At 42.2% G+C, this 26,976-nt stretch overlaps 3 protein-coding genes across 3 annotated transcripts; 2 read left to right on the top strand and 1 right to left on the bottom strand.

Annotated features, from left to right (window-relative positions):
- Window positions 1-5,234: 5,234 nt before the first annotated feature.
- LOC308174158 (alpha-2A adrenergic receptor-like) lies at window positions 5,235-6,458 on the top strand (the record flags this gene model as incomplete). The annotated part of the gene is made up of 1 exon (XM_080549227.1): window positions 5,235-6,458. The coding sequence occupies one exon, from the start codon at window positions 5,235-5,237 to the stop codon at window positions 6,456-6,458; it is 1,224 nt and encodes a 407-aa protein (XP_080405353.1).
- A 1,239-nt stretch (window positions 6,459-7,697) lies between these two features.
- LOC308174157 (alpha-2A adrenergic receptor-like) lies at window positions 7,698-8,930 on the top strand (the record flags this gene model as incomplete). The annotated part of the gene is made up of 1 exon (XM_080549226.1): window positions 7,698-8,930. One exon carries the CDS (start codon window positions 7,698-7,700, stop codon window positions 8,928-8,930), a length of 1,233 nt encoding a protein of 410 aa, XP_080405352.1.
- A 15,725-nt stretch (window positions 8,931-24,655) lies between these two features.
- On the bottom strand, window positions 24,656-26,726 carry LOC308173740 (E3 ubiquitin-protein ligase TRIM21-like). Its single transcript, XM_080548783.1, has 2 exons — window positions 26,617-26,726; window positions 24,656-26,360 (listed from the first exon to the last, which is right to left on the bottom strand). The coding sequence occupies exon 2, from the start codon at window positions 26,356-26,358 to the stop codon at window positions 24,718-24,720; it is 1,641 nt and encodes a 546-aa protein (XP_080404909.1). The 5' UTR covers window positions 26,359-26,360; window positions 26,617-26,726; the 3' UTR covers window positions 24,656-24,717.
- Between the last annotated feature and the right edge of the window lie 250 nt (window positions 26,727-26,976).

Here is a 26,976-nt window from a genome sequence, read left to right on the forward strand (position 1 = left end):
GAATTTGTTTCTTTGTGTTTTTTGCCAGTTGTATGTCTGCTGTATGTCTGCTGTTGTTTCAGGCGCAATTTGACCAAAACAGTTGTGAAATCCCAAACTATTTATACTTAAATAAAATTTTATTATTTAAAGCTATGAGAAGTAGTAGTAATTCTGTTATGTTAAATACAAGATAAAAGGAAGAATACAAGATACTTTTATTTTCAAACCAGTTGCTGGATTTAGTTTTCATGGGAGTTCTACATTCACCACACAATGAGAAAAGACAGTCAAGTGGTCTAAGTGCAGGAGTTCAGTGTCTGTATGGCTTTGGAGAATAATTAGATGTGGTTGAGGAGGTCAGTCCCAGCACCCAGTGATTTTGAAACGCCTGCCAGCGAGCAGGAGTTCAGAGAGGTGAGGTTATGATGACGTCTATCAAATCACCCCCTAACGATAGGTGGCGACAATAAACTATTTCCTTGCCTTAACCCGAATGACAGCAGCCACCGAGGACAGCCAGCTCACCTTTTTAAAATGTCGATTATTCTATTTCTTTCAGGTTGGTGACATGAATTGTTTGATTTAGGGTTAGGGTTAGGAAGCTTGTGGATATCACCTGCTGGGCTAGTTCGGCTAACCGTTCGCATGCTAGCTGGCGAGTGAAAAACGAGTGGGTTTTTACAGAGCTGCCAAGTCTCACGCAATCGCCGTGAGACTCACGCATTTCAACCAGTTCTCACGCTCTCATGCCGCACCTCTATTTCTCACGGCGAGAAATAACAATTGTTTTACGGGACTTTTGAAAGCTACCGGACATGAGTTTCGTGGCATCTTTCTGCACGCGCGTTAAGTTGAGTCTGCAATCGAAGCGGCAGGCGAGCACTGATGGAAGAACCTGTGTTCACCCGAGCTGCAAGAACGTAGCAAGCCGTGTTGCCCAGGGACGTGCCGTCCATATAAGCAGGGTAAGCAGTGCTTACCCAACGAAAAAAGGAAAATATTAAAATAAAAGTGCATGTAACCGTTTGTTTGTTTTCATTAAAAGAGTCGTATTTTAGGTCCCAGGGCAGCAGGAGTCATTCATTTTGACGTTGCATTTTTAGCGCCACCTGTAGGAGTAAAGCACTCCCTACTCTGCTTTGCATATAAGCACTCCGCTCTCTGCTTTCCCTCGCGTACATTCGAATGCGTGAAAATGTCTTTTTTATTTTTTCCCGATGCCTCAACCCGCTGTTTAATGTGACCAGGGTAAGCATGCTTACAGCCAATCAGAGTAGGTCTTTCATTCCGATAAGAGCTACTGATTGGCTCTTATCACTTTCAAGTTCACTTAACATTTCACCTCTCGCCCGGCAGAATAGCTTATGCCAGCTAGCTCAAACGATCTAAATAATAATAATCAATAAGGATAACTTGCTTGATTTTGTGAATATGGACATTACTGTCAGCGACCTAAAGGGATTTCGTAGACTGGACTGGACTGGAAAAACACAACTACTGGCTAAAGGCCGCCCGGCCGCTCGCTCACCGATGTTCACACTGACCCAGAAAGGGAGAGTCGCCAGCGGCTACAGCAAGCCTGGTATGAGCGGTTTATATGATGTATATGATTCGCGAGGCTGGTGGCGATCTGTGCTTGTTTATATGGTTTGATTACTTTGAGAGGGAGGGTCTGTGATGTGATGTCAAGTGCCTGTGTGACAAAGTGTGAAAAGAAAGTGTGTTGTGTTTACTATGGAGGATGGAAACGGTGTGTGTCTGTGTTGTGCATGTGTGCGTGTGCGATGTTGAAACTGGACTTGTAGATTCCAGTAGGTTGGCTACTTGAAAAGATCTTTGAACAATGAGCACCCCTGATATAGTCGAAACTGGCAACTGTTTTTTTTGTTTTTGGTAATCTGATCACAAAGTGACACTACAGTTTATTAGCGGGTTCTAGGGCATCAAAATTGCATTTCCTTGAAACTGCGTTCACTGATAGCGTGTATGTGTAATTACGTGTATTTCTATATCTTATGCTTACCCAATCTAAAAGCTCACGGCACGTGCCTGGTGTTGCCAGATTGGGCTATTTTTGGTCACATTGGACGGGTGGATTCGGCAGCTTTTAGACCGGTTGGGCTGGACACTGGTAGCCTACTGGACTGGGTTGCACCAATTTGGCGTAAGTCATTACTAAATGCAGGCATTTAGTAGTTACTAAACCCCTAGTTGTTACTAGCTAGTTAGTTGTTTACTAATTTCGGTTGCACCACGCCAATCTTTTGCCAATCTTAGCTAGTAAATACTCAGTTTTAGTAAATGTTTTTTGTTTCTCTACTGTAACATAACCAGGTACATTATTATTATTAATAATAATAATAATAATAATTAATAATAATTACAATTTACAATACAAATACAACAATTGGGGGTCCCTCAAATTTTTTGGGGGATCAACAAGATCACAAGATCAACCATCAAGCCCTCATTCTAACCCAGGAAAAACCCTGGTATGTACTGTATAACATGATAACCATCTATGAACAATGCACTGTATATAAGATGATGACCAAGGGTCTTTCTGCTGCTGACCAAGGGGCTGTCCTGTTGATGGGGCCCATTTTTCTTTTAGAGTCTGTAGTTTGTATTTGTTTATCTGTATTTGTTTATTAAGATTTCATAAATATTATATATTGTCAGAATTTTTTTCTTGTTTTATAAAATGTTAATTATTTTCATTTCTTGTGCTGGTTTATTATGAACAGCATGTAAAATTGCAGGAAACTAGCACAAATAATTGGGTGGGAGAGAGGGGCCGCCGCTGCCAAAATGCGCACAGTTTTGGGTCGCTCCACCGCCAAAAAATCTCACTCCAAACTTTTGGTGAAACTTGGCAGCCCTGGTATAGCTTTGTCTAAATGTAAGGGGTATCCTATGGTTGTCTAGTGGTGATGTTAGGATTGACCGTGTCTACCCTTGTCTAAATGTAAGGGGTATGGTTTGTGGACGGTGGGGGGGGGAGGACGGCCCGGGGGCGTGCGGGGAAATCCCTTATTTTCCCTTATTTTGGGGAAAATATCCCTTATTTTCAAATCCCAATGTTGACATGTTGGGTGGTATGTGGTACGTGCTATATATTAGAGCAGTCCTGTGCTCCACGCAATGTACATTTCCATTATAAATCTATTTGAAATAAATTAAAGCTATGAAAATGAAACATGAGCTATGCTTATTTTTTTACTTTATGTGGCAGTTGATGTACACTTATCTTATGTTGCATAGCCTTAGAATGTGAACATGTGCCAATTGAATGATGCCAATTAAATTATAAAAGCCTAATATGTTTAAGCAAAAAGCTCCATAGTCATAGAACCCCGCCCCCATTCTGTTTCCACCAACACTGACTAGACGCAGGGGTCTCCAACCTTTTTTCATCCGAGAGCTACTTTGAAAAAATGTAAGTGGCCGAGAGCTACTCATATCTTATTACTTACATTCATTCACATAACGTATCAAAACACTCTGAAATTCTTCACTAGCATGCTCTGTTTCAAATGTCAATGTGTAAGCTCACTATAGTAGTAGCAGTATATTCTGTATCCATATATCAATGTATCACATCACCTCCATTCACATATCAAAAGCTTATAATTGTATGGTCCACATGTGTGTAATAAGTGCATTCACCTTTTCTAGTTTTTTCAGTCAGAAAACATTAGTATTTTTTTCTTCTTTTGTCTCTTTCAAAAAAATGTGTGCATGTGTGTAATAATGCATTCACTCATTCCTACACTTGAGATGAATGTCACTGCATGGAGTCTACAAGAGTTGTGTATGCTGGAGTGTATCCACTTAGGTTCACTCTTATAGAGTCATTTAAATGCTCATCTGTCAGTCTTGTTCAGAAGTAGTAGGCCTAGTAGTATTTCATTACATTCATATCAGAAAAATCTGATTCTCAAAGGTATGTAGAGCCAAATACAACAAATACTTTCAGGGCTGCTTGGTGAATATTCTTATAGTTTTCTGGGTCTACCAGGCTCCAGAAATTTTGTGAATGCTGTTGCGATTGTATCTGGACATTATTCTGGAGCTTTATAACCGCCATCTCCATTTCTCCAGGCTTGACAGTTCAGCTATCTGCTCTCAGTGTTTCCCCTAAGTTTGCTGCCTTGGGGCGGGGGTGGCATGGACTGTGGCATATGTGGTCTTGACTATCTGTCCACTTTCTCACCTGGTTCTTGCTCTCTCTCTCTTTGGTGTGCCGACACCATCCTGCTCTCTCTCCTTCTCTATCCTCCTCTCCCTCTTTTGTTGTCAACCAAAAGGCAAACATAACAACCAGAGTATGTATAATTTAATAAGAGGTATAAATTGATCCATATCAATTCATAACATAATTCGAATTGAATATTGGGTTGCTGAAAAATAAATTATAGTATAAATAGGATATAGTATATCCATCTATAGAAAACAGACATTTCCAATGAGTGAGGGTTGTGCCAATGCTTCAATCCACTGTCCATGTACTGTAAATATACCATTATGGTATTACCATGAAGCCCAATTCTAGCAGAATAAGGTTTCCAGGGTGATTTTTTTGGGGGAAGGCTGCATCTTTTTTACAGGTAGCTCGCGAGCGACGTGTTGGAGACCCGTGTGTTAAAGGGACCTTCATGGTAAATAGCGCTATTTTTAGAACTTGCCCTACGGGCGACTCGCGTGGTCTCTGCGGGCGACCAGGTGCCCGCGGGCACCGTGTTGGCTACCCCTGTCCCAGCAATCCCCTTCAGCCTCATCAGATGAAAAGAACCGCCTCAACCTTCTCCAGTTCCTGAGGTACAAGTAATATGTGCAGAGTGCAGACGCAACCTACTCTGTGCCAAGTCTAACGTGGGACCTTTCTGGACATCTTCTCAACATAAATGGATAACATTTGAATACATTTGGAATTCTTGAAAGCAGGGGATGGAGTTGAGTCTTTTTAAGGGCAATTTGTTCTTCTTTTTACCTCATTTATTTTCTATGTTTTGTTTTCTTCTTTTTTTTTTTTTTTTAATCAACAGTTTTTAAAATGTTCAATAACAAAAGGACTAAATATGACATAGAGGAGGTGCTTGTTCAATTGTTCACATAATGTTCCCCGGGGGACAAAATTAAAAGGTATTTGATTCCGGAAATGCTCTATTCACGAACATATCCATTTTGCAGACTAATTCTGTCTCTGGAACAAGGACTCCTGTCATAAGAACGGCACCTGATTCATCCTAATGGGGTTTGATAACTTGACCGACGGTAACAGGACTTCAGAGCCTTGGAGGCTCCCGTACACTATCCACACATCCGTTCCTCTGACAATACTGGTGGGTATCCTCATTCTCCTGACCGTGTTTGGCAATGTCCTGGTTGTGATAGCCGTGTTCACCAGCCGGGCCCTGAGAGCCCCCCAGAACTTGTTCTTAGTGTCCTTAGCGTGTGCAGACATTCTAGTGGCGACACTGGTTATTCCCTTCACTCTGGCCAAGGAGCTCATGGGATACTGGTACTTTGGTAAACTCTGGTGTGAGATCTACCTGGCCTTAGATGTTCTGTTCTGCACCTCGTCCATCGTGCATCTGTGCGCCATAAGTCTCGACAGGTACTGGTCTGTCACTCAACCCATCGAGTACAACCGAAAGAGGACGCCGCGCAGGATCAAATGTATCGTGTTCGTCGTTTGGGTTCTCGCTGCCATCATTTCGTTCCCGCCCCTGATTTCTATGGAGAAGGAAGGGGTCAAGGAGGAGGGTCCTACGTGTGAGATCAACGGGGAGAAATGGTACATCATCTTCTCCAGCACGGCGTCTTTCTTCGCCCCCTGCGTGATCATGATTCTGGTGTACGTCCGGATCTACCAGGTCGCCAAGAGGAGAACCAGGAGTCCTCCCCGTGAGAAGAGGAGGGATAACAACGCCACTGATAAAGGACAGAACGGCTTGGTGCAGCAGGACCCCACGGAGCAAGGGAACAGAGATGAAGGGAGAGAGGGAAGGAAGGTAGAGGGAGAGGAGGTCAACAGGGTAGACGCGGAGGAAGACTGTTCCTCGTCGGATGCCAACGAGAACCATCCGTGCTCCATTAAAAAGAAGAGGGGTAAGGGTAAGGGTAAGACTAAAGGGAGTCAAGTCAAACCAGAGGACCCATCCCCAAGAGAAGACGCTACACGGCGGTGTGTGAAAGCTAGCAGGTGGAAAGGAAGGCAGAACAGGGTGAAGTTCGTTCTGGCCGTGGTCATGGGAGTGTTTGTAATTTGTTGGTTCCCCTTTTTCTTCACGTACACGCTGACTGCGCTGTGTGACTCCTGCTGGGTCCCAGAGACATTGTTCAATGTTTTCTTCTGGTTCGGTTACTGCAACAGCTCACTGAATCCAGTCATATACACTATATTCAACAATGACTTCAGGAGGTCTTTCAAAAAGATCCTTTGCAAGAGGGACAGAAGAGTAGTACTGTGAATGTGTTGTTTGTTTTTGGACTACAGCAGATGATTCAGATTGACTTGATATAGATTAGACTGTTTACAAGTCAGGGTCATGGAGTCATGTCATGGAAAGGAAATGTATATTTATTGATTATTATTTGTTATATAGCCTACCTTTTTACGTCTGTTGTGTTCATATCATGTCTGCCACTGTAAAAAGAAAGGTTAGATTTTACATTTTCAGGTAAAATGACATACATTCACTATAATATGATTTTACTGTAATTCGAGTAGTGGCATGGATACATTGTTTCTATTCTATACTGACGAAGAAACAAGATCATCTATATTAAGAGAGACGTGTCTGCAGTAGGATAGGGGGGTGCGGGGGATATCCCTTATTTTCCCTTATTTTGGGGGAAATACCCCTTATCTTCAAATCCCAATGTTGACATGTTGGGTGGTATGTGGTACGTGCTATATATTAGAGCAGTCCTGTGCTCCACGCAATGTACATTTCCATTATAAATCTATTTGAAATAAATTAAAGCTATGAAAATGAAACATGAGCTATGCTTATTTTTTTACTTGATGTGGCAGTTGATGTACACTTATCTTATGTTGCATAGCCTTAGAATGTGAACATGTGCCAATTGAATGATGCCAATTAAATTAGAAAAGCCTAATATGTTTAAGCAAAAAGCTCCATAGTCATAGAACCCCGCCCCCATTCTGTTTCCACCAACACTGACTAGAGAGTCCCAGCTCATATAAAAGCAGCAATCCCCGTCAGCCTCATCAGATGAAAAGAACCGCCTCAACCTTCTACAGTTCCTGAGGTACTGAAGTAATATGTGCAGACGCAACCTACTCTGTGCCAAGTCTAACGTGGGACCTTTCTGGACATCTTCTCAACATCAATGGATAACATCTGAATACATTTTGGAATTCTTGAAAGCAGGGGATGGAGTTGAGTCTTTTTAAGGGCAATTTGTTCTTCTTTTTACCACCTCATTTATTTTCTATGTTTTGTTTTCTTCTTTTTATTTTTATTTTTTAAATCAACAGTTTTTAAAATGTTCAATAACAAAAGGACTAAATATGACATAGAGGAGGTGCTTGTTCAATTGTTCACATAATGTTCCCCGGGGGACAAAATGAAAAGGTATTTGATTCCGAAAATGCTCTATTCACGAACATATCCATTTTGCAGACTAATTCTGTCTCTGGAACAAGGAACTCCTGTCATAAGAACGGCACCTGATTCATCCTAATGGGGTTTGATAACTTGACCGACGGTAACAGGACTTCAGAGCCTTGGAGGCTCCCGTACACTATCCACACATCCGTTCCTCTGACAATACTGGTGGGTATCCTCATTCTCCTAACCGTGTTTGGCAATGTCCTGGTTGTGATAGCCGTGTTCACCAGCCGGGCCCTGAGAGCCCCCCAGAACTTGTTCTTAGTGTCCTTAGCGTGTGCAGACATTCTAGTGGCGACACTGGTCATTCCCTTCACTCTGGCCAAGGAGCTCATGGGATACTGGTACTTTGGTAGAGTCTGGTGTGAGATCTACCTGGCCTTAGATGTTCTGTTCTGCACCTCGTCCATTGTGCATCTGTGCGCCATAAGTCTCGACAGGTACTGGTCTGTCACTCAACCCATCGAGTACAACCGAAAGAGGACGCCGCGCAGGATCAAATGCATAGTGTTCATTGTTTGGGTTCTCGCTGCCATCATTTCGTTCCCGCCCCTGATTTCTATGGAGAAGGAAGGGGTCAAGGAGGAGGGTCCTACGTGTGAGATCAACAGGGAGAAATGGTACATCATCTTCTCCAGCACGGCGTCTTTCTTCGCCCCCTGCGTGATCATGATCCTGGTGTACGTCCGGATCTACCAGGTCGCCAAGAGGAGAACCAGGAGTCCTCCCGGTGAGAAGAGGAGGGATAACAACGCCACCGATAAAGGACAGAACGGCTTGGTGCAGCAGGACCCCGCGGAGCAAGGGAACAGAGATGAAGGGAGAGAGGGAAGGAAGGTAGAGGGAGAGGAGGTCAACGGGGTAGACGTGGAGGAGGACGACTGTTCCTCGTCGGATGCCAACGAGAACCACCCGTGCTCCATTATTAAAAAGAAGAGGGGTAAGGGTAAGACTAAAGCGAGTCAAGTCAAACCGGAGGACCCATCCCTGAGAGAAGACGCCACACAGCGGTGTGTGAAAGCTAGCAGGTGGAAAGGAAGGCAGAACAGGGAGAAGCGCTTCACGTTTGTTCTGGCCGTGGTCATGGGAGTGTTTGTCATTTGTTGGTTCCCCTTTTTCTTCACGTACACGCTGACCGCGCTGTGTGACTCCTGCTGGGTCCCAGAGACATTGTTCAATGTTTTCTTCTGGTTCGGATACTGCAACAGCTCACTGAATCCAGTCATATACACTATATTCAACAATGACTTCAGGAGGTCTTTCAAAAAGATCCTTTGCAAGAGGGACAGAAGAGTAGTACTGTGAATGTGTTGTTTGTTTTTGGACTACAGCAGATGATTCAGATTGACTTGATATAGATTAGACTGTTTACAAGCCAGGGTCATGGAGTCATGTCATGAAAAGGAAATGTATATTTATTATTGATTATTATTTGTTTTACAAACTGTGTCCTAAATGGAAATGGAAATTCTTCTCATGAACTGATAATGCTACAAAATGTTCAGTCAGTGTAAAACAATTTTGAGACACACAATAATCTAAACAATATTGATCCTAATATACATATCAACATGATATTATTACTATAATTGGAAATATTCCATGTTATTTAATAATAATTAAGATGACAGTATGTTGTGACGTAGCTGACCAGTAGCTCCATGAGTGACGTGTCACAGATTTATGAACAATTCTGCATTTTGTATCATCATACAAAATAACATTAAACAACATTTGTGTTAAAATGTGTGGAAAATATGAACAATATTGTGTGAGAGGCTAGGGTATTGTACTTTGAAAAACATCTTCTTCCTCTGTAAATGTTCATAAATTGTGTCCATTTAAGCCGGGATATGATTGTTTTGATCACATTGCCTGTAGGAGTGACAAACATGCCCAAAACATTGTCAGATACTATTGAATTCCAGAAAAACCCAATCACCCTGTTGTACTCAAAATCATTCATTTAAATGTGCAATTATCACACACATCTGCTTGTGTCAAGCATAATTGGGCTTTATGTCTGTACCACATGGTACACACGTTCCTGTGGATCTAACAGTGACGAGGATCATAAGGGGAAGCCAGACTGAATCATCTCTTCCTGACGGAGCGAACAGTGAGATGGAGGGACATCCTCATCCTACTGCAGACACGTCTCTCTTAATATAGATTATCTTGTTTCTTCGTCAGTATAGAATAGAAACAATGTATCCATGCCACTACTCGAATTACAGTAAAATCATATTATATTATAGTGAATGTATGTCATTTGACCTAAAAATGTAAAATGTAACCTTTATTTTTGCAGTGGCAGACATGATATGAACACAACAGACGTAAAAAGGTAGGCTATATAAAACATACCCGCTCACTATGCCAAAGTGTTGAATTGGATTTCTGCCATCTGAGGGAAGTATATTATGTGTTTGATGCACACAATGGGTCTGATTATTGGCCATAAATCAAAAATAAAGTAATCTCTTGCTTCTGTTTGGGATCTGTGTTTACTTTATCACCACCACTTTAGATAGCTGAGTAAACTCAAATAGAGGAACTCAACACCTTATCAATGTGACTGAAACTATACATTGTAACCATATACTGTGTAACCTTAGCATGTGTGGAGATAACTACCCAGCATGTTTATAGATTGTTAGGATCATAATCACACTAAACATGTTTTTATCACGAAGGAAGGGTTAAACCTTTGAAGAAAAAGGTATCTTAGTAGACAACATAGTATTGACATTGTCAACTAAAGTCAAGATATCAATAAATTAAAAAATCAAACATATGTGAATTCTGGAAAACATTAAGATTCATAAAAGTAAACCCTTCTCAGGCATGTAATAACATGCTCTAACCACAGGCAAGTGCTTCCTATGTGTCACTGACTCTATACACAAGCGTGTGATAAAGCTTCTGATAAAAACAAATTACACTGCCTTCTTAAGGCCTCCTCCCCCCTAAAGACCAGAAAGAACAAAACAATCAAATGAGAAGGAAATTATGCCTATAAGGTAGTGATGGCTGGCACAATAATATGAAACACAGCGCAGTAGCCATGATAATGCTACAGTTGGAGATATCATTAAATCCTACCCCCAAGTCAAACAAAAAAATACAGCCAATGTGCCAAATGTGATTGGCCCCACTCTAAACATTAAGGTGTGTGTAATTGCATTGTAATGTCGGTAATATCCACCCGCTTATCAACACGCTCCCACGCTAGACATTTTCTTTTTTTATTTCTGTTCTTTTAAGTGTGTTGTTTTTAGTGTGATTCAGAGGCTATTCGGATTGTTCCAGTTTAAATATTTGTTCTCTCATTTTAGCATTGTTGTCTCATATCAGTGTTAGCCAACTAGCAAGGCACAGAGTGAATATGCACCATTAGGAATTTGTATAACTGCTATCAACAATCAACAATCCTTTGACATAATAATAGATGTGTTTTTTCTGTTTGACATTCCTTTGAGTCCAGCCATGTCTCTATGTCCAGTCTGTCTTAAAATACAACATCTTTTACTCACCACAAATGGTAGACTATACCCATTACTAATGGAGTTCCCACGAGCCGAAGTATATACGGCAAAACGTCAGTGACTGATATATTTTTAGGGTTAGGGTTAGGGTTAGTTTTTTTTTTTTTTTACTGGAATTACAACAGTTTTTTTTTTTACTGCATACGGTGCTGTTTCATAAGCTTAGATCTTTCAAACCCAATCAACATATCATATTTCCCAGTTCATTGATCTACTTCCCTGATGATGCTGATTATTGTTGACATGCTCAAATTGTATAAATCAAGAAGTGGATGTCATAGCCCATTATACCTCTACTATAGGGAATAGTGGTCAGGGACTACTGCATCTTATCCATTACATCTCATCATCTCAGCAATTGATAATTTGACCCCTTTGTCATTATGCACATCCTTATATCAAGATACTGTAGTGCACCTCAAAGAGGTAGAGAGAGGGGGAGAGAGACAGAGACAGAGACAGAGACAGAGACAGAGAGAGACAGAGACAAAGAGAGAGACAGAGACAGAGACAGACACCGAGACAGAGAAGTGTTTAACTACAGGGACAAACTCTCTGTCTAAAGATTTAATTTGTTCACTCTTCCAAAATCCATGGAGGATATGGAATCTTTCCTGAGTCATTTGCATTCATGATGGTTTTCTCCTGGATGTCTTCTTTTATCAGAATTACACCCGCTGTTATAATGAAGGCTTCCAACATTCATGGCCAGCTATAGATTACAATAAAAATGTCACAGTTTCTAACAGGCACAAAAGAGGTTGAATTCAAATGCATGGGTATCAATCCCAATTGCTTTCAATTAGGGGAGGAAATAGTAAATTCACAAATACACGTGTGGTGTCTCTGAATCTCTGATTTAATCGTGCTGTTCCTACTGAAAGAAATGCAGTCCCGAAACCCACACTTGGTTCAGGGCAGGCTAACCTTAAACAAAAGGGTAGGCCTATCAGATGAAGGCTTTATGAATTGTTTAAAAGCAAATGTCATAACAAGCAGTTAATTCCTAGGTCATACTAAAGGCATAGTACATTAACATTAACATTACATGAACACAAGACATATTCTTTTTCCTATTTTAATATTTTCCCATCAGTACTATTCTCATTGCCACTTGCTCACACACACACATCTATTTTCTTCTCGGCAAGGATATCCATCAATGATTTATTCCCACTCCAAAGGTCCTTTACCAGAGTCACAATTTATGGATGACACCAAGGCTTGTAAAACAATGCTTTATAAGCTTTGTGTGACAGCAGTTCCCACGGCTCCCTGACGGCAGCTTCCCATCTTACCCTGCTACCACCAAACCACAGAGATAATAATACATACTGTATGTTATAATTCTGTGTCTGGAATCTTCTACTATATCTGAAATATTGTTGCAAACTTCAGTCTCCTGCTGGAGGAGTACTTAGATGCAAGGGGGTCAGTTGCTTTGTGTGTGTGTGTGTGTGTGTGGAAGGGAGATTAAGCATTGGTTAAGCATAGCACGCCATCCAAACATGTTGTAGTAAGACAGGCCGTTAGTGAGGACAGAGAGGAGGAGGCATGAGACCTAATCAGACCACATGTCGGGAACGCTGAGAGAGCAGAGAAATATACTGTCACAGACAAGCACACACATTAATTGCACAGAAGACATACTATACAGTATCAGAACTACAGTACAGAAGAATGACATGATTGAATTTATGATGGATTTTTATTTTTCCTGAAACCATATCCATGAATGGATAAGCACTCCACAAGAAGCGATGCATATTCTTTCTCTTTTCATTGATTAAGAAAACAGATGATCTAATCAAATTCAGAGAGATACAGTATTTGTAAATATGGTGATTCAGTCTAACTTGTCCCATGTGATTCCCAGTGATTGTCAAATCACAGTTTGCTCCATGAGTCTGTACATATTGTGGTGACCACCACGTAGGACCGGGTATGATGAGCACAACAAGGTAGGAACAGACACCGACGACAGGGAGCAGTTTAGCCTTGACGGCACATTTACTAAAGAATAAACAATACAGGGAAATAAAAATCCAACTCAGGTCTCTGCCTGGCCCTTTAAGGGTCCAGGGAATATAAGTCACTAAGGTCTCTGGGCCTTGGAGGCGTGTGGGGTGGGTCCATGACCAGGGGCGGTTCCGTGGGTACGGATCAGAGGAGGCTTCCACTCTATGGGCTGTGGGGGGCTCTTTCCCCCTTCTCTCCAAGGGCTAGGCCCAGACCGGCCTGGCAACAGACAAACACAAGTTAATGGGCCGGTTTCAGAGACAAGGCTTAAGCCTAGTCCTGGACTAAATCACACTTTCAATGTAAAATCTCCATTGAAGATGCTTTTTAGTCCAGGATTAGGCTTAAGCCTTGTCTGTGAAACTGGCCCAATATCTCTTACTATGGAATTGCTGTGCCGGAAACCGGCCCTCACCCTCACGACGCATCTGGTTCTGTTCACCCCTCCTCTCCTGCTTATCTGTGAGTCCCAAGGAGGAGGCACAGGTGTGGCACGTTCGGTTGACGAGTCTGTAGTTTGCTTCCCTGGGCACTTGTTCATTAGGGAATGCTGGTCAGCTGTGAACGCCTATGTTGCCAATACACCCGGTACTTTGCGGGGGTCACAACAATATGTAATGTCACCAATTTACAATTAAAATGAACATTGTGAGTGTGGTAATTTATAGCATTTATTTTCCAGAGAACAGCTCTACATACTGTAATAGAACCCAATGAATATGTCTTGATGCTATTGCTTTATGATGTTGGGAATTGTGGCTGTGGTCCATATGGGGATACTACTGGGAGCACTGACTCATATGCCACCCTACTGCTTGGATGATTTGGCCTAAGTACTGTAGATAAATAGCCAAACTGTTTGACAGTATGATTATAGATGCCACCTGTTAGAGGCCAACTGTAGAACAGAGCCTCCTTTCCTTTTCACTGAAACCCCTGATTATTGTCAGGAAGTGATGCTCTAGCTTCCGGCTTACTGCTTTAGAAGGGTTCAAGACACTGGCGGACTCAGGAGGGGGGGGGGGCGACCGCCCCTCCTGGTGCCCCCACGGTTGAAAAATGTGAAAATGAGAGGACGTGCCCTATCGGTGCCCCTCCAATGGTCTAAACTTGACCATGTGCCCCCACAGTTGAAAAACGTCGCACTAAAGTGCCCTTTTGAGTGGCTAAATTAGAGGATGTGCCCTATTGGCTGCCCTTCCAATGGTCTAAACTTGACCATGTGCACTGATGGGGTCCCATGTTGTGCAGTAGGTGCCCTTTTTTTCTTTTCGCCCCCCCCCCTGCCCTTCAAACAGCCTGAGTCCGCCACTGGTTCAAGACCAAAAGCAACTCTGTAAAACATTTAATAACATGTACCCAACTGTAGACACAGCCTTGGTGAGCACCAGTGTTAGACTAAATAATTGAGAAGAGAGAAAAAATAAACATAAGAATTATATTAAGAAAACTTATTTTTGGTGACCAGAAGTCACGATTTTCCAAATATACACATGACCAAGTCTTTTTGGCAGCTCTCAGCCTGTCTGTTGTCATTGCTGTCAGCCTCACATTATACATTTTGAGTGCATCTGCATACATTTTCAATGTCAATGGAAATATAAACATCCCCCAAAAATATGGATCTGATGAGACACTTTGACCTCAGATGCTGTTGAGAGAGTACAGAGAGAGAGAGAGAGAGAGGGAGAGAGAGAAAGAGAGAGAGAGAGAGAGACTGAGAGTGAAACAAAAAGAGAGAGAGAGAGTGAGTGAGTGAGTGAGTGAGTGAGAGAGAGAGCGAGAGAGAGAGAGAGAGAGAGAGAGAGAGACTGAGAGTGAAACAAAAAGAGAGAGAGAGTGAGTGAGTGAGTGAGTGAGTGAGTGAGTGAGAGAGAGAGCGAGAGAGAGAGCGAGAGAGAGAGAGAGAGAGAGAGAGAGAGAGAGAGAGAGAGAGAGAGAGAGAGAGAGAGTATGCATGCACACATTATACTTGATAGTATTTAGATGACTGGGTCTCTGCCTTGCTTTTCTGGTAGAATAAAATAGTTTCTCATTACTCATCACATCCATTAGAGCAGCAGATGTTCTACGATAGATGTCTCCTATCTGACACTTATTTTTAAGTAACATGCATTTGGTTCTCTCTCTCTCTCTCTCTCTCTCTCTCTCTCTCTCTCTCTCTCTCTCTCTCTCTCTCTCTCTCTCTCTCTCTCTCTCTCTTTCTCTCTCTCTCTCTAGCACTGGTTAATCTCCCTCTCTGGACACTATAATTCCCTGTTAGCCGCCTCACCCTGTCAACACTATCGATCGTCTTCAATTTCAGCCTGGCCTTTCCTCCGGCTCTCTTCTCCTCTTTTCTCCTCTCCTGTTTCCCCCCATGCCTCCTCCCCCTGCACCTGCCCCCCCCCCCCCGCCATCAACCTCTCCTATTGCCTAGTTCCATTTGCCACCTCTACACCACAGCATGGATCACATTCCCAATAATTTCGGCACTTTCTCTCTGTTCTGAGGTGGAACACAATTTATCCCTCAGTGTGGTGTCAATTATCACTACACACGCTGTAAATTACCACACTGTAGGTACAGTAAATTACACCTTTTAAATTAGTTGTCTTTTTGCTTCTGTTACTTCGCCTTAGAGTCAGACTTTATGTTCCTTTCATTTAGACAGATGCTATAATAATGATATTATCAGGTGTTGCATGTGGTTCCGGTGAGAACCAAGGTACTTCAAACTGTTTGTGTGTGTTACGACCCCATATAAGGTCTAGGGATATGGGGGGGGTAACAATTAGATAAAACCGGAGGGGGGCAAGAACCAGAGGAGATGGGAGAATATAAATAAGTCAAGATTTATTGTATAAGGATAACAAAACAGGTTTCCGTGAAACTGAAAACTACTCTATAAAATGAAGAGCGGATTCATATAATATAGTAGGAAAGGATAAAGTAAATCAGAAAGATAGCCAAAGTAATAAACAGTTAACAATTAAACTAGAGTGAAACAATTAACTTAGTGACACAAAACACAAGGCTAACAACCACACTCCCTCTGCATGGAGGAGTCATAATCACACTACAAGTAATAGCAACATAAATTACAAATTACAAATTACTATACCAGTAGCTTACCATTAATACCATTCAGGCCCTGAACACAGCAAAGACCTAGGTTCTAGGCCCTGGACAATCTAGACAATTTGATGGCAGCTACTAGATTGAAATCAAGTGCAACACTGAAACACAACTGTGAACATTTCAAACCTGCAAACTGCGACACTTTAAATGAATGTGCAATAACACTATGTGCAATATGACAACCCTCGGGTACATAAGGTTCAGAGATAGGAAATGTTAGAATAGGTATAGCATAGCATAGAGTACAGCACAGTGTTTTATTTGTATAGTATAGTATAGTGAATAGTGTACATAGCCTTTATTTATGTAAACCAGCTCTTTTCCCTTCTTGTTTTTCTTTTTTTTTCTTTCCTAGCACCAGGGGAGCCCCCCCTCCCAAATTTCGTTGTTTGGTACCTGTACTATATCAATGACAATAAAGACCATTCATTCATTCATTCATTCATTCATTCATTAAGCTATGAAGCAAGCAACACACCGTAGCACTCTATGGTGGTAGCTTGCGCTAACTAGACACAAACACACAGATTAGGCCTAGACATTTTATAAATAATATTGTCACAAAGTGGGAAAGCAAATACTGGGAAGGAACCCTCCAAAGTCATGCAAGAATAGCCTAAGGCCCTAGGCTAAAGAAAATGTTTATGTTTGACTATCAGGCACTTTCTCTCCTGCACGTCCCGTCCCATCAACCGTTATCCAATGTAAGAGTTAGTGAGGTCCATATCTTATGTGATTTAATAGGAGCCCAATATTTGGTTGTTTGGTTGAGATGGGCGTCAAGATGAGTGCGGTTTGCACAAAGCAGATGAGGGTGTAGGAGAGTTCGGGGAGGGCTGGAGGTGAGGTGAGTTGTCAGAAGGGGGCGGCAGGTCAGATGTGGGTTGAGGGTCTGATAGGTGTGAGAGGGGAGATGTACATACTCTTGTAGCTGGTCCTTTACTTTCTTCAGCTGCCTGAAGAAGTTTCACTCTCCGCATTGTTACAGACATTTCTTAAGTATCTAAATATAAAATCAAAAAGGCAGCCTGCTTCAAATTTCATAGGAAACGTATTTTTTAATATATACTCTTGCAAGAGGGGAACGTTTACAGCGTGTCAAGATCTGTCTTAACAGTCAAAGTTTCCCTGAACGTCTAGAGACAGGGAAGACAGGCATATTTATACATAAATAATGGTCATGCCCTCAGGTAAGGTACAGGCACAGGCATTTCCTGTATGAGGAGGGCTGGCTGTGATGCACATTTTGAAAGAGGTTAGGGGGGAATCGAACCCCACTTTCTCCTGCAGACACAAAGGTGAAAAAGGGCACAAAAGTCACAAACTGGTTTGGTCTTCGAAAGTGAATGAATGGTCTAAAATGAATGAAATGTATCAATAGGCACTATAACTATAACTATAGACTCTGTTTATTCCCTATACTATAGAGATGGGTTGGAGGGGACAGGAGGAAAAATTACTGAAAGCGAGCTTAGAAAACACACTTTTATGAGCTGTCTTATCGAATGACATCTTGCCTTCTTGGGAGGGTTGTTCATAACTGCTGCCACTGTGTCAGTCACACAGAAGCTCTAATACTGTTAAACAGAGGAAACTACTTTGTGTTACATTCGTTATTGTCCCTATTGCTATCATTTCTGATACCCAGCGTGAGAGAGAGAGAGAAAGAGAGAGGAGAGAGAGAGAGAGAGAGAGAGAGGAGAGAGAGAGAGAGAGAGAGAGAGAGAGAGAGAGAGAGAGAGAGAGAGAGAGAGAGAGAGAGAGAGAGAGAGAGAGAGAGGAGAGAGAGAGAGAGGAGAGAGAGAGAGAGAGAGAGAGAGAGAGAGAGAGAGAGAGAGAGAGAGAGGAGAGAGAGAGAGAGAGAGAGAGAGGAGAGAGAGAGAGAGGAGAGAGAGAGAGAGAGAGAGAGAGAGAGAGAGAGAGAGGAGAGAGAGAGAGAGGGAGAGAGAGAGAGAGAGAGAGGGAGAGAGAGAGAGACCACATTGAACATCAAGGAAATGACTATGGACTTTTACTGCCATCTGTAGACAAAACAATTGAACTGTTTTTATAGTATGTGTAAGTATATTTGCATACAGGAAATTGACTTGACAACAACAATGTAATGAACAACACTATATAAGCAAAAATAGTTTAAAAGACAATGGCAGAAAGGGGCAGTAGGACAATAATTATGTAGGCTGTAAATTAGAGTATGTAAAGCTAATATAGATTACATTGTCAGTTGTGTGTGTGTGTTGTGTGTGTGTGTGTGTGTGTGTGTGTGTGTGTGTGTGTGACAGGAGGGGGGTGGGGAAAGTCCCAGAGTCAATTAGGGGCAGGGGGCTTGTTTGTGAGGCCCACTGTCATTACCACTTCATGTTGCTGTCTTAATATTGCTATAATCTCAGAGACGAAATGATCAAAACATCTCGAGAAGATGTTGCTGTCTTCAAGGATTTATATCATCTTACATACTACTTAAATGCTCACACGCACACATGAAGAGCTCTCGCACGCATACATATTTATTTCACATAACACCTAAATGCTCATACATTTTTATTTCATATACTGTAACACCGAAATGTGGGTTTCATATAGGGCCTAGGCCATATACTTCTTTCCAGTAGTTTCAGTTTGAAACATTCAAACTATTGTATATGTGTGCGCTTTACAGTGATGTGTGTGAGATCCTGTTATGTGTGTGAGCTGAAAACGTATGTGTGTGAGAGAGATTTCACTAGAAATGGTTTAGAGCGGCAAAATTAGTGATAAGCAAGAAATGTGTTTGTCATTGTGAAGAATTGGTGTGAGATGAAACACACCAGTTTCAGGTTTTAGTCATTGTGTTTGAGGTTCTGATGTTAGTGTTAAAGCGATAGAGAAAAACGGTCAAATCCAGGCTGTCCATGCTGATCTCCTCCTTCTTCCACTTGCTGCCAGTGGAGACCTTGGCGGTTCTGATGGTGGCCCAAAGTCTGCTGCTCTCCCTTGGACGCCTCCTGTGTGCAGGGTATATACAGGAATCTTGAGGTTCATTTCAATACCTTTCTAAGACTTTTTAAAGACCTTGTCAATATTTTTCCAGACCTCACCGCCACTTCAAGCTGTAACCGTTTACATCAGTGACACCTTTAACTCAACAGTTTGAGTTTGCAATAGACTAGACCACTATGATACAACAGAATTTCCGGTTCATCTTTGTTTTTTAATAAAACTAATAAATTCACGAACTTTTACAAAAAAAAAAATACATTCTCAAACTCTTTGGACAGAGTCTAATTCAGAAAAATACCTACAAAATTCAAGACCTCATAACATCGTGATAAGACTTTTTAATACTTATTAAGGGTCTTGATTTTCCCAAAATTGATTTATCAACTTGTAATACTTTTCAAGACACCGTGGATACCCTGACATACACACATACACACACACACACACACACACACACACACACACACACACACACAGTAGATTTGATGCCATCACAATCATTTAGAATCTCTGAATTTAGAATGTTTGGTTGCTGAGTGCAAAATATGATTTGAAAATATACACATTTGACTCATTGGCAATAGAAACTAAGAAAATAAAGATGCAATTACTTTTGAATATGTTGATGTCACAATCAATCCTAGCAACTTCAGCAGAATGTTTGAGATTAGAATGTTTGGTTGATAGGCAGCAATGTTGAATGGAATTCAGTTTTGGTGGCTACAACCCCAAGACTAGACCTGTGACTTATTTCTACAAGCTAAAATTCCACTTTTCCAAAAATGAGCGTCCATATTCAACAAGTTGACCGTTCTGCCACACTCCAGGTGCTCTCTGCTGCAGGGGAGGGAGGCAGGTGTGCAACCAAGCCTCGGCTCACATCTCCAGTGAGTACCTCTCTCTCGCCCAAAACTCTCTACAACTCTCTAAGTATTTGTAAAACTGCATAATTTGTGAAGAAATTACATTGTAACAAGAATTATTCAGAAATGTATCATGACTTCTTCTACTACAGCCTCCCTCTCCTCAGCCTCACACACCAGTGGCGGCTGGCCAATAGAGGGCGCTAGGGCGCCGCCCCCACCTTCCAACGCAGCCCAACTTCCTAGTTGCTACTTGTAAAATATTTTTTTAAATAAACATTGTTTATTCATAAAATGCGGCTGATATTCTGTCGGCGCCTATCAGCATTCATTAAAAATCCTCCAATACAATAAACATTTTATCTGTGTGTGTGTAAAATTCACTGTGAAAATACATAGGGGAGGAGTCGGGGCGCCGGCCGAATGGCAGTTTATGGCACTGCAAATACTTTTGGCTTACACGTGAGCTGTAGCAGCGCTCCAATTGGCTGTCTCCTATTTCTCGGTCGGGGCGCAAAAAATGCCCCCCGAGCATGCGCAGATTATAGGCTTACCTAGGCTGCAGCCTAGGGCCACTACCACTAGGGGTAGTAAAAATAAAAAAATGCGTGAGACTTGAGAGCCCTGAATATCCGGTTGTTAAGTCTGACATCAAACGTGACGTTTTGCAATTTCCGGTTCCAAACCAGAAATTCTCCGCACCAGAATACCAGTGTACTACAGCGGTAGAATGACAGTTTAATAGTTTTTTAGACTCGGATCTATTCATACAACAAGGGACACAGCACATTCCCGTTTTCCCCATATTGTCAGGGTATTTGAGCCTCGGAAAAGCGCTATATAAATATAATTAATTATTACTATTATTGCGGCATTTCGAAGACAGCGCCTCAGCCAACTTTGGACCCGGAAACACGTCGCGACTTAACAACCGATATTCGGACAGACAACAGGAGAGGAGAGCAACAGAGAGACAGACAACAGGAGAGGAGAGCAACAGAGAGACAGACAACAGGAGAGGAGAGCAACAGAGAGAAAGACAACAGGACAGCAACAGAGAGACAGACAACAGGAGAGGAGAGCAACAGAGAGACAGACAACAGGACAGCAACAGAGAGACAGACAACAGGAGAGGAGAGCAACAGAGAGACAGACAACAGGAGAGGAGAGCAACAGAGAGACAGACGACAGGAGAGGAGAGCAACAGAGAGACAGACAACAGGAGAGGAGAGCAACAGAGAGACAGACGACAGGAGAGGAGAGCAACAGAGAGACAGACAACAGGAGAGGAGAGCAACAGAGAGACAGACAACAGGACAGCAACAGAGAGACAGACAACAGGAGAGGAGAGCAACAGAGAGACAGACAACAGGAGAGGAGAGCAACAGAGAGACAGACAACAGGAGAGGAGAGCAACAGAGAGACAGACAACAGGAGAGGAGAGCAACAGAGAGTCAGACAACAGGAGAGGAGAGCAACAGAGAGACAGACAACAGGAGAGGAGAGCAACAGAGAGACAGACAACAGGAGAGGAGAGCAACAGAGAGACAGACAACAGGAGAGGAGAGCAACAGAGAGACAGACAACAGGAGAGGAGAGCAATAGAGACAGAACTGAGGTGAGGTGAGCAACAGAGATAGTTCAGGATGATAACAAACAGTTCAGTATGACAGAGACAACTAATAGAAAGACAACTGTATGATTATAGAGTTTACATGTTCAAGGAAATATTGTATGATAATAGAAAGGTACACTTTAATTTAATTAAAGAAGTAACAAAGAACACATTTATTATCACAATTGCATTGTGTTCCATGTCTTTCTCCATTGAATAAATAATGCCTAGTTGAATGGCTAAACAAGACAACTGTCTGGACAGTACTGCTAGAATTATTCACCTTACCGCTGCACAGATAGACAAAGGGTATAAGTCCATTCTGTTAACATTAGGTCTACTCTGCTAACAAAGACTATTCCAGTTGATTTGTCAGTTGTTGTGCATTATATTTTTGTTGTGTTTTCAGTTTGCCCTTTAATAAGTTATATATAAAAATAATTAAGTTATATATATATTCTCATGCTAAAATCGACTGTAAATCCAGATTTTAAAGTTGATATTCTTCCCTGTGGAGCATGCCCCCATAACCTGTGCCCCACCCAAATTTTTTATCACCAGCCGCCACTGTCACACACCTGTGCAGGCAGCCGCCCCTGGTCTCCCACCCTGGGACACCTGGCTGAACTGGGAGCAGCGGTTCAGATACAACATGACCGTGCTCCAGCACCACTGCTACCAGATCATGCACGACCACAACCTGTCTGAGCAGGATAAGGGTCGTCTGGTCCACATCTACAAGGGACTGATGTCCAGGGCTTTGAGTGACCACCAGAGAGATAGAGAGGCCATCATTCGTTCAGTAGAATTGCTGAAGAAGAGGAAGGCCAGACTTATGGAGGAGGAAGAGGAGGAGGAGGAGGAGGAGGTGGAGGTGGAGCCTCCAAGGAAAAGGCAGAAACAGGAAGCCATTTCCGGGGTTCCAGATCTGGCTGAGGAGATGGACTTCCTGTGTCTGAGACTTGGGTCCCTCACCCTCTGATTGACAGCTTGACCCCTCCTCCACTTTGAATGGACTGAACTTATGTGTTGAATTATTATTGATATGTTTTGAAAAAGTAGTATAGTAGAGGTAGTACTAAGATAAGATAAGATAAGATGGTAAGTAAGATAAGATACAATATGATTTTGAGACATGATGAATATATCATCATAATGTAAATCAATTATAACTGTAGCACATCTACACATACATGCACATAGGACAAACACACACACACACATACACACACATACACACATACACACACACACACACACACACACACACACACATACACATTTACACACACACACACACACACACACACACACACACACACACACACACACACACACACACACACACACACACACACACACATACACATATACACACACACACACTCACACACACATACCCACTCACTGTGGTTTCTACCTAGCAACACTTTGATTGGCTACAAAATGAAGCATCATAATGTATGCATCTTTGGTGAATAAAGCCACTCTCGGTACTCTAGCATGATGACAGTTTGAGTGACTTTATTCACCTTGGTGATAAATGAATGAATCACTCATTCACAGGTGTCAGGTAACAGGGACTTTATTCATCAGGTGTTGATGTTTGATATGCAGTGATGATAAAACCACCACAGGAACAGACTATTAGACAAACTTATAATATCACACACAGAAAATGTCATCTTACAATCAGAGTCACCCGTATCAACTCATTCTGAAGCATATCTGATTCCCTTTCCAAGACATTAAATCAATAACATTATTATCAAACGTACATTCTGTTAAATGTAATTACGTCACACACATGCAGAGACTGAAGGACAACTTGTGTTTGTGTTTTAAGAAGCCAGACAGCCAGTCTGCTACCTCACATCACGGTTCTAAAGCTCTGGGACCTGGACTAGACTGATTATTAATGTGACCAATGGATCTGATCAATCCAAGTAAATGTAATTGTCTGAACATCCTCAATTTCACTCTGTACACACCCAGTATTCATTACACTTAATATCCCCCAAATACTTAAACATTAGAATGATAACTAGCTAATAATGAAAACACAGTATGTTGTTAGAATCTCATTTATAATAATGTGAACACCCTGAGAAGTCAAACAACCTCAGTTATATAATAATAATAATAATAATAATAATAATAATAATAATAATATTAACTTTATTTGTATAGCGCTTTTCCTGCAAACGTTGCAGGTCAAAGTGCTTTAATCATTATATAATCTTAATTTAATTATTATATATCATTTAAAGGCAATATTAAAAAGATGGGTTTTTAGTCTTAGTCATATCTTCTTATGAGCACTTTGAGCTGCAACGTTTGCAGGAAAAGCGCTATACAAATAAAAGTTATTATTATTATTATTATTATTATTATCATTATCATTATTATGAGGCTGGAGAGGCTGGGCTATAATATATAGTATTATCTTACATTGCTGCTGCATATTCACCATCTCTAGCAGATACACTGATAGCTCAAATGGACCTATCGCTAAGCCACGCCCCAAAATAGAAATTGTTCAATCATATCACAGCAAAAGTCACTACAGGCAGAAGACTCGGACAAACAACTCGCTAATATCTGATGGTGAAAAGCTTCTAGACTAAATATTCTTGTCATCTTTAAAAAAACAAAAAAAACATGTCTATTACTTGCTGTGGTAAATCAGAAATTTGCCAACTTCCGCCATTGTAAGTCATTGAATGTCATTCAGTCACGGTCGGTCAGTCAGTCACTGTCAATGAAGCGTTGTTTGTTTGGCCGAGTTTTCAAAGGAGGCGTTGCTTAGCGATTGGTCCATTATATGATAACAAACGATAACCAGATCAGAAATGAGTCTGTGGTAAATTATACCATAACCTTCCCAAATGACAACAGATACAGATAAATGCTTATTTTACTGCTTGGTCAGAATTTAAGGTTAAAAATCAGTCTGTGTGATTGACAGGAGAGATGATCATAGGGGCAAAGTTTTTACCACCATTCAGGCCAGGGTCAAAGTATGGATAGAGTTTCTCAGTGAAGGTGCAGCCAGTGAAAGAGTAGATCAGAGACCTGGCCTCCACATCATAAAAGGAGACCTGGCCCTCCTCATAATCCACAAACACCCCCACCTTCTGGGGCTTCTCTCTCAGGGACAGGGGGACAGAAGGGTCAGCAGGTGCCCAGTACTCATTTCCATTCCTCAACACTACAGTCCAGTATCCATCCTCAGGTCTCAGTGTGAAAAGCCCCTTCCTGTTGGTGGACTCTCTGGCCACTCCTACATCCCACTCAGTCTTCTCCTTCACCTCCACTTCATAGTAAAACCTCCCTGAGGAGAAACCCTCCTTTCCTAAAACACAGAAACTATTACAAAACCTCTCTGTGTTATCAGGGACATTCTTTCTTGTGTCTCCACATCTAACTTGTTTCCCATCCTTAGATAGAATGAGATTGGGCTGTGCTGTATCAGGGTCCAGAGTCACGTCCACTGCATACTGCTGAATCATCTTCAGCTCAGCATCACACAACTTCTTCACTTCACTCATAAGTGTCTCCCTCAGCTGAGATACAGCTCTCCTCACAGTCCCCACGTAGAGACCACTGTGAACCCTGACCTCAGACCAGTCCTTGGTGTGTGGAGGGGTGGACAGGGATGGGAAGCTCTGGAGGAGGTGGAGGTGGTCCTCAGTGTGTGAGAGCTGCTCCAGCTCAGTGCTTCTCCTCTTTAGCTCAGTGATTTCCTGCTCCAGCTCTTTAATCAGCCCTTCAGCCCGCCTCTCTGCCGCTTTCTGCTTCTCCTCGATCACGTCAAGGAGCTCAGCCTGGCTTCTCTTCATGGAGTCCACCAGAGCAGTGAAGACCTGTACGCTGTCTGCTTTCTCTCTCTGTGCATCTTTCTTACTACGATCTACTGAGTGTTTGATCTCTGAAACCTTCTGCAGTCGCTCCTGGATCATCTGCTGAACATCTGCCTCTGTCTTCCCCAGCTGAGCCTTCCTCTCTCCATACTCCTCCTCTATGGGGACGGTGTCATGGGTCTTGTGGTCTGTCTCAGTGCAGAACTGACACACACACATCTGGTCAGTCCTACAGAACAGCTCCAGGAGTCTGTCGTGCTTCTTACACATCCTGTCTTCCAGGTTCTCCACAGGGTCGATCAGCTTGTGTCTCTTTAAGACTGCGACTCTCTGATGACGCTCCAGGTGAGTCTCACAGTAAGAGGTCTGACACACCGGGCAGGACTTCAGAGCCTTGAGCTTCGTCCCAGTGCAGATGTCACAGGACACTTCTCTAGGTTCGACAGGTGTGTCTGGGGCTGGGCTGCTGGTTGCCTTCACTTCAACTGACTTCCTAAACTGAGCGGCCATCTCAGAGATGAAAATATTGACAAAGAGATCTGGTCTCTTATCAAATGTTTTTTTACACATTGGACACTGGCACAGGTCATTGTTGTCCCAGTACTTTCTGATACAGGCCATGCAGAAGCTGTGTCCACATGGAGTAGAGACTGGTTCAGTGAACACATCCAGACAGACAGAACACAGGAACTGCTCCTCAGACAGGAGACTGCTGGAGGAAGCCATATCTAGAGAGACCAGAGGTGACACCATAAAGCAATTTCCTGGAATCAATCAGATCTCGATAGTTTCAGCTATGGAGCTGTCAAGACTGTCTTATGGGATTATACAGCGACCGATAATGATAACATTATTCTACATCACATAGAAAATAGTCCTTCAAGCAAATCAATACGTTTTACATGCTGAACTGTCTATAAACCAAACTGGTAGAGACTACACAATAGTTTATCTTGACATGTCATTGTAAGACTCTCAACTCACCTGTCTGTGATTCTGTGAGAGTGTGGACGCTGTCTCTGTCCTTTCTACTGTATGTGTGATAGATGCCTGTTTGAGGACGATATCTAACAAGTTTGAGAGAGTCTGCTCTCGTCCACGATACACTTTATGTCTATAGACAGTTTAGTTTCATTTCAGCTGCCTGACGTTGAGATGCTCCTCCCCTCCCAGTACAGCTCTCCTCCCTGGAACAGAGTTAACCCTTTACAGGCTGGTCTGTTTCTAACATGTGGTTTTACAGACACGCTCTTCTTACCTATCATTTCCGGGGTTCCAGATCTGGCTGAGGAGATGGACTTCCTGTGTCTGAGTCTTGGGTCCCTCACCCTCTGATTGACAGCT

The sequence above is a fragment of the Nansenia antarctica genome (genome assembly GCF_963989245.1).
Source record: "Nansenia antarctica genome assembly, chromosome: 19".
NCBI classification, from domain to species: domain Eukaryota; kingdom Metazoa; phylum Chordata; class Actinopteri; order Argentiniformes; family Microstomatidae; genus Nansenia; species Nansenia antarctica.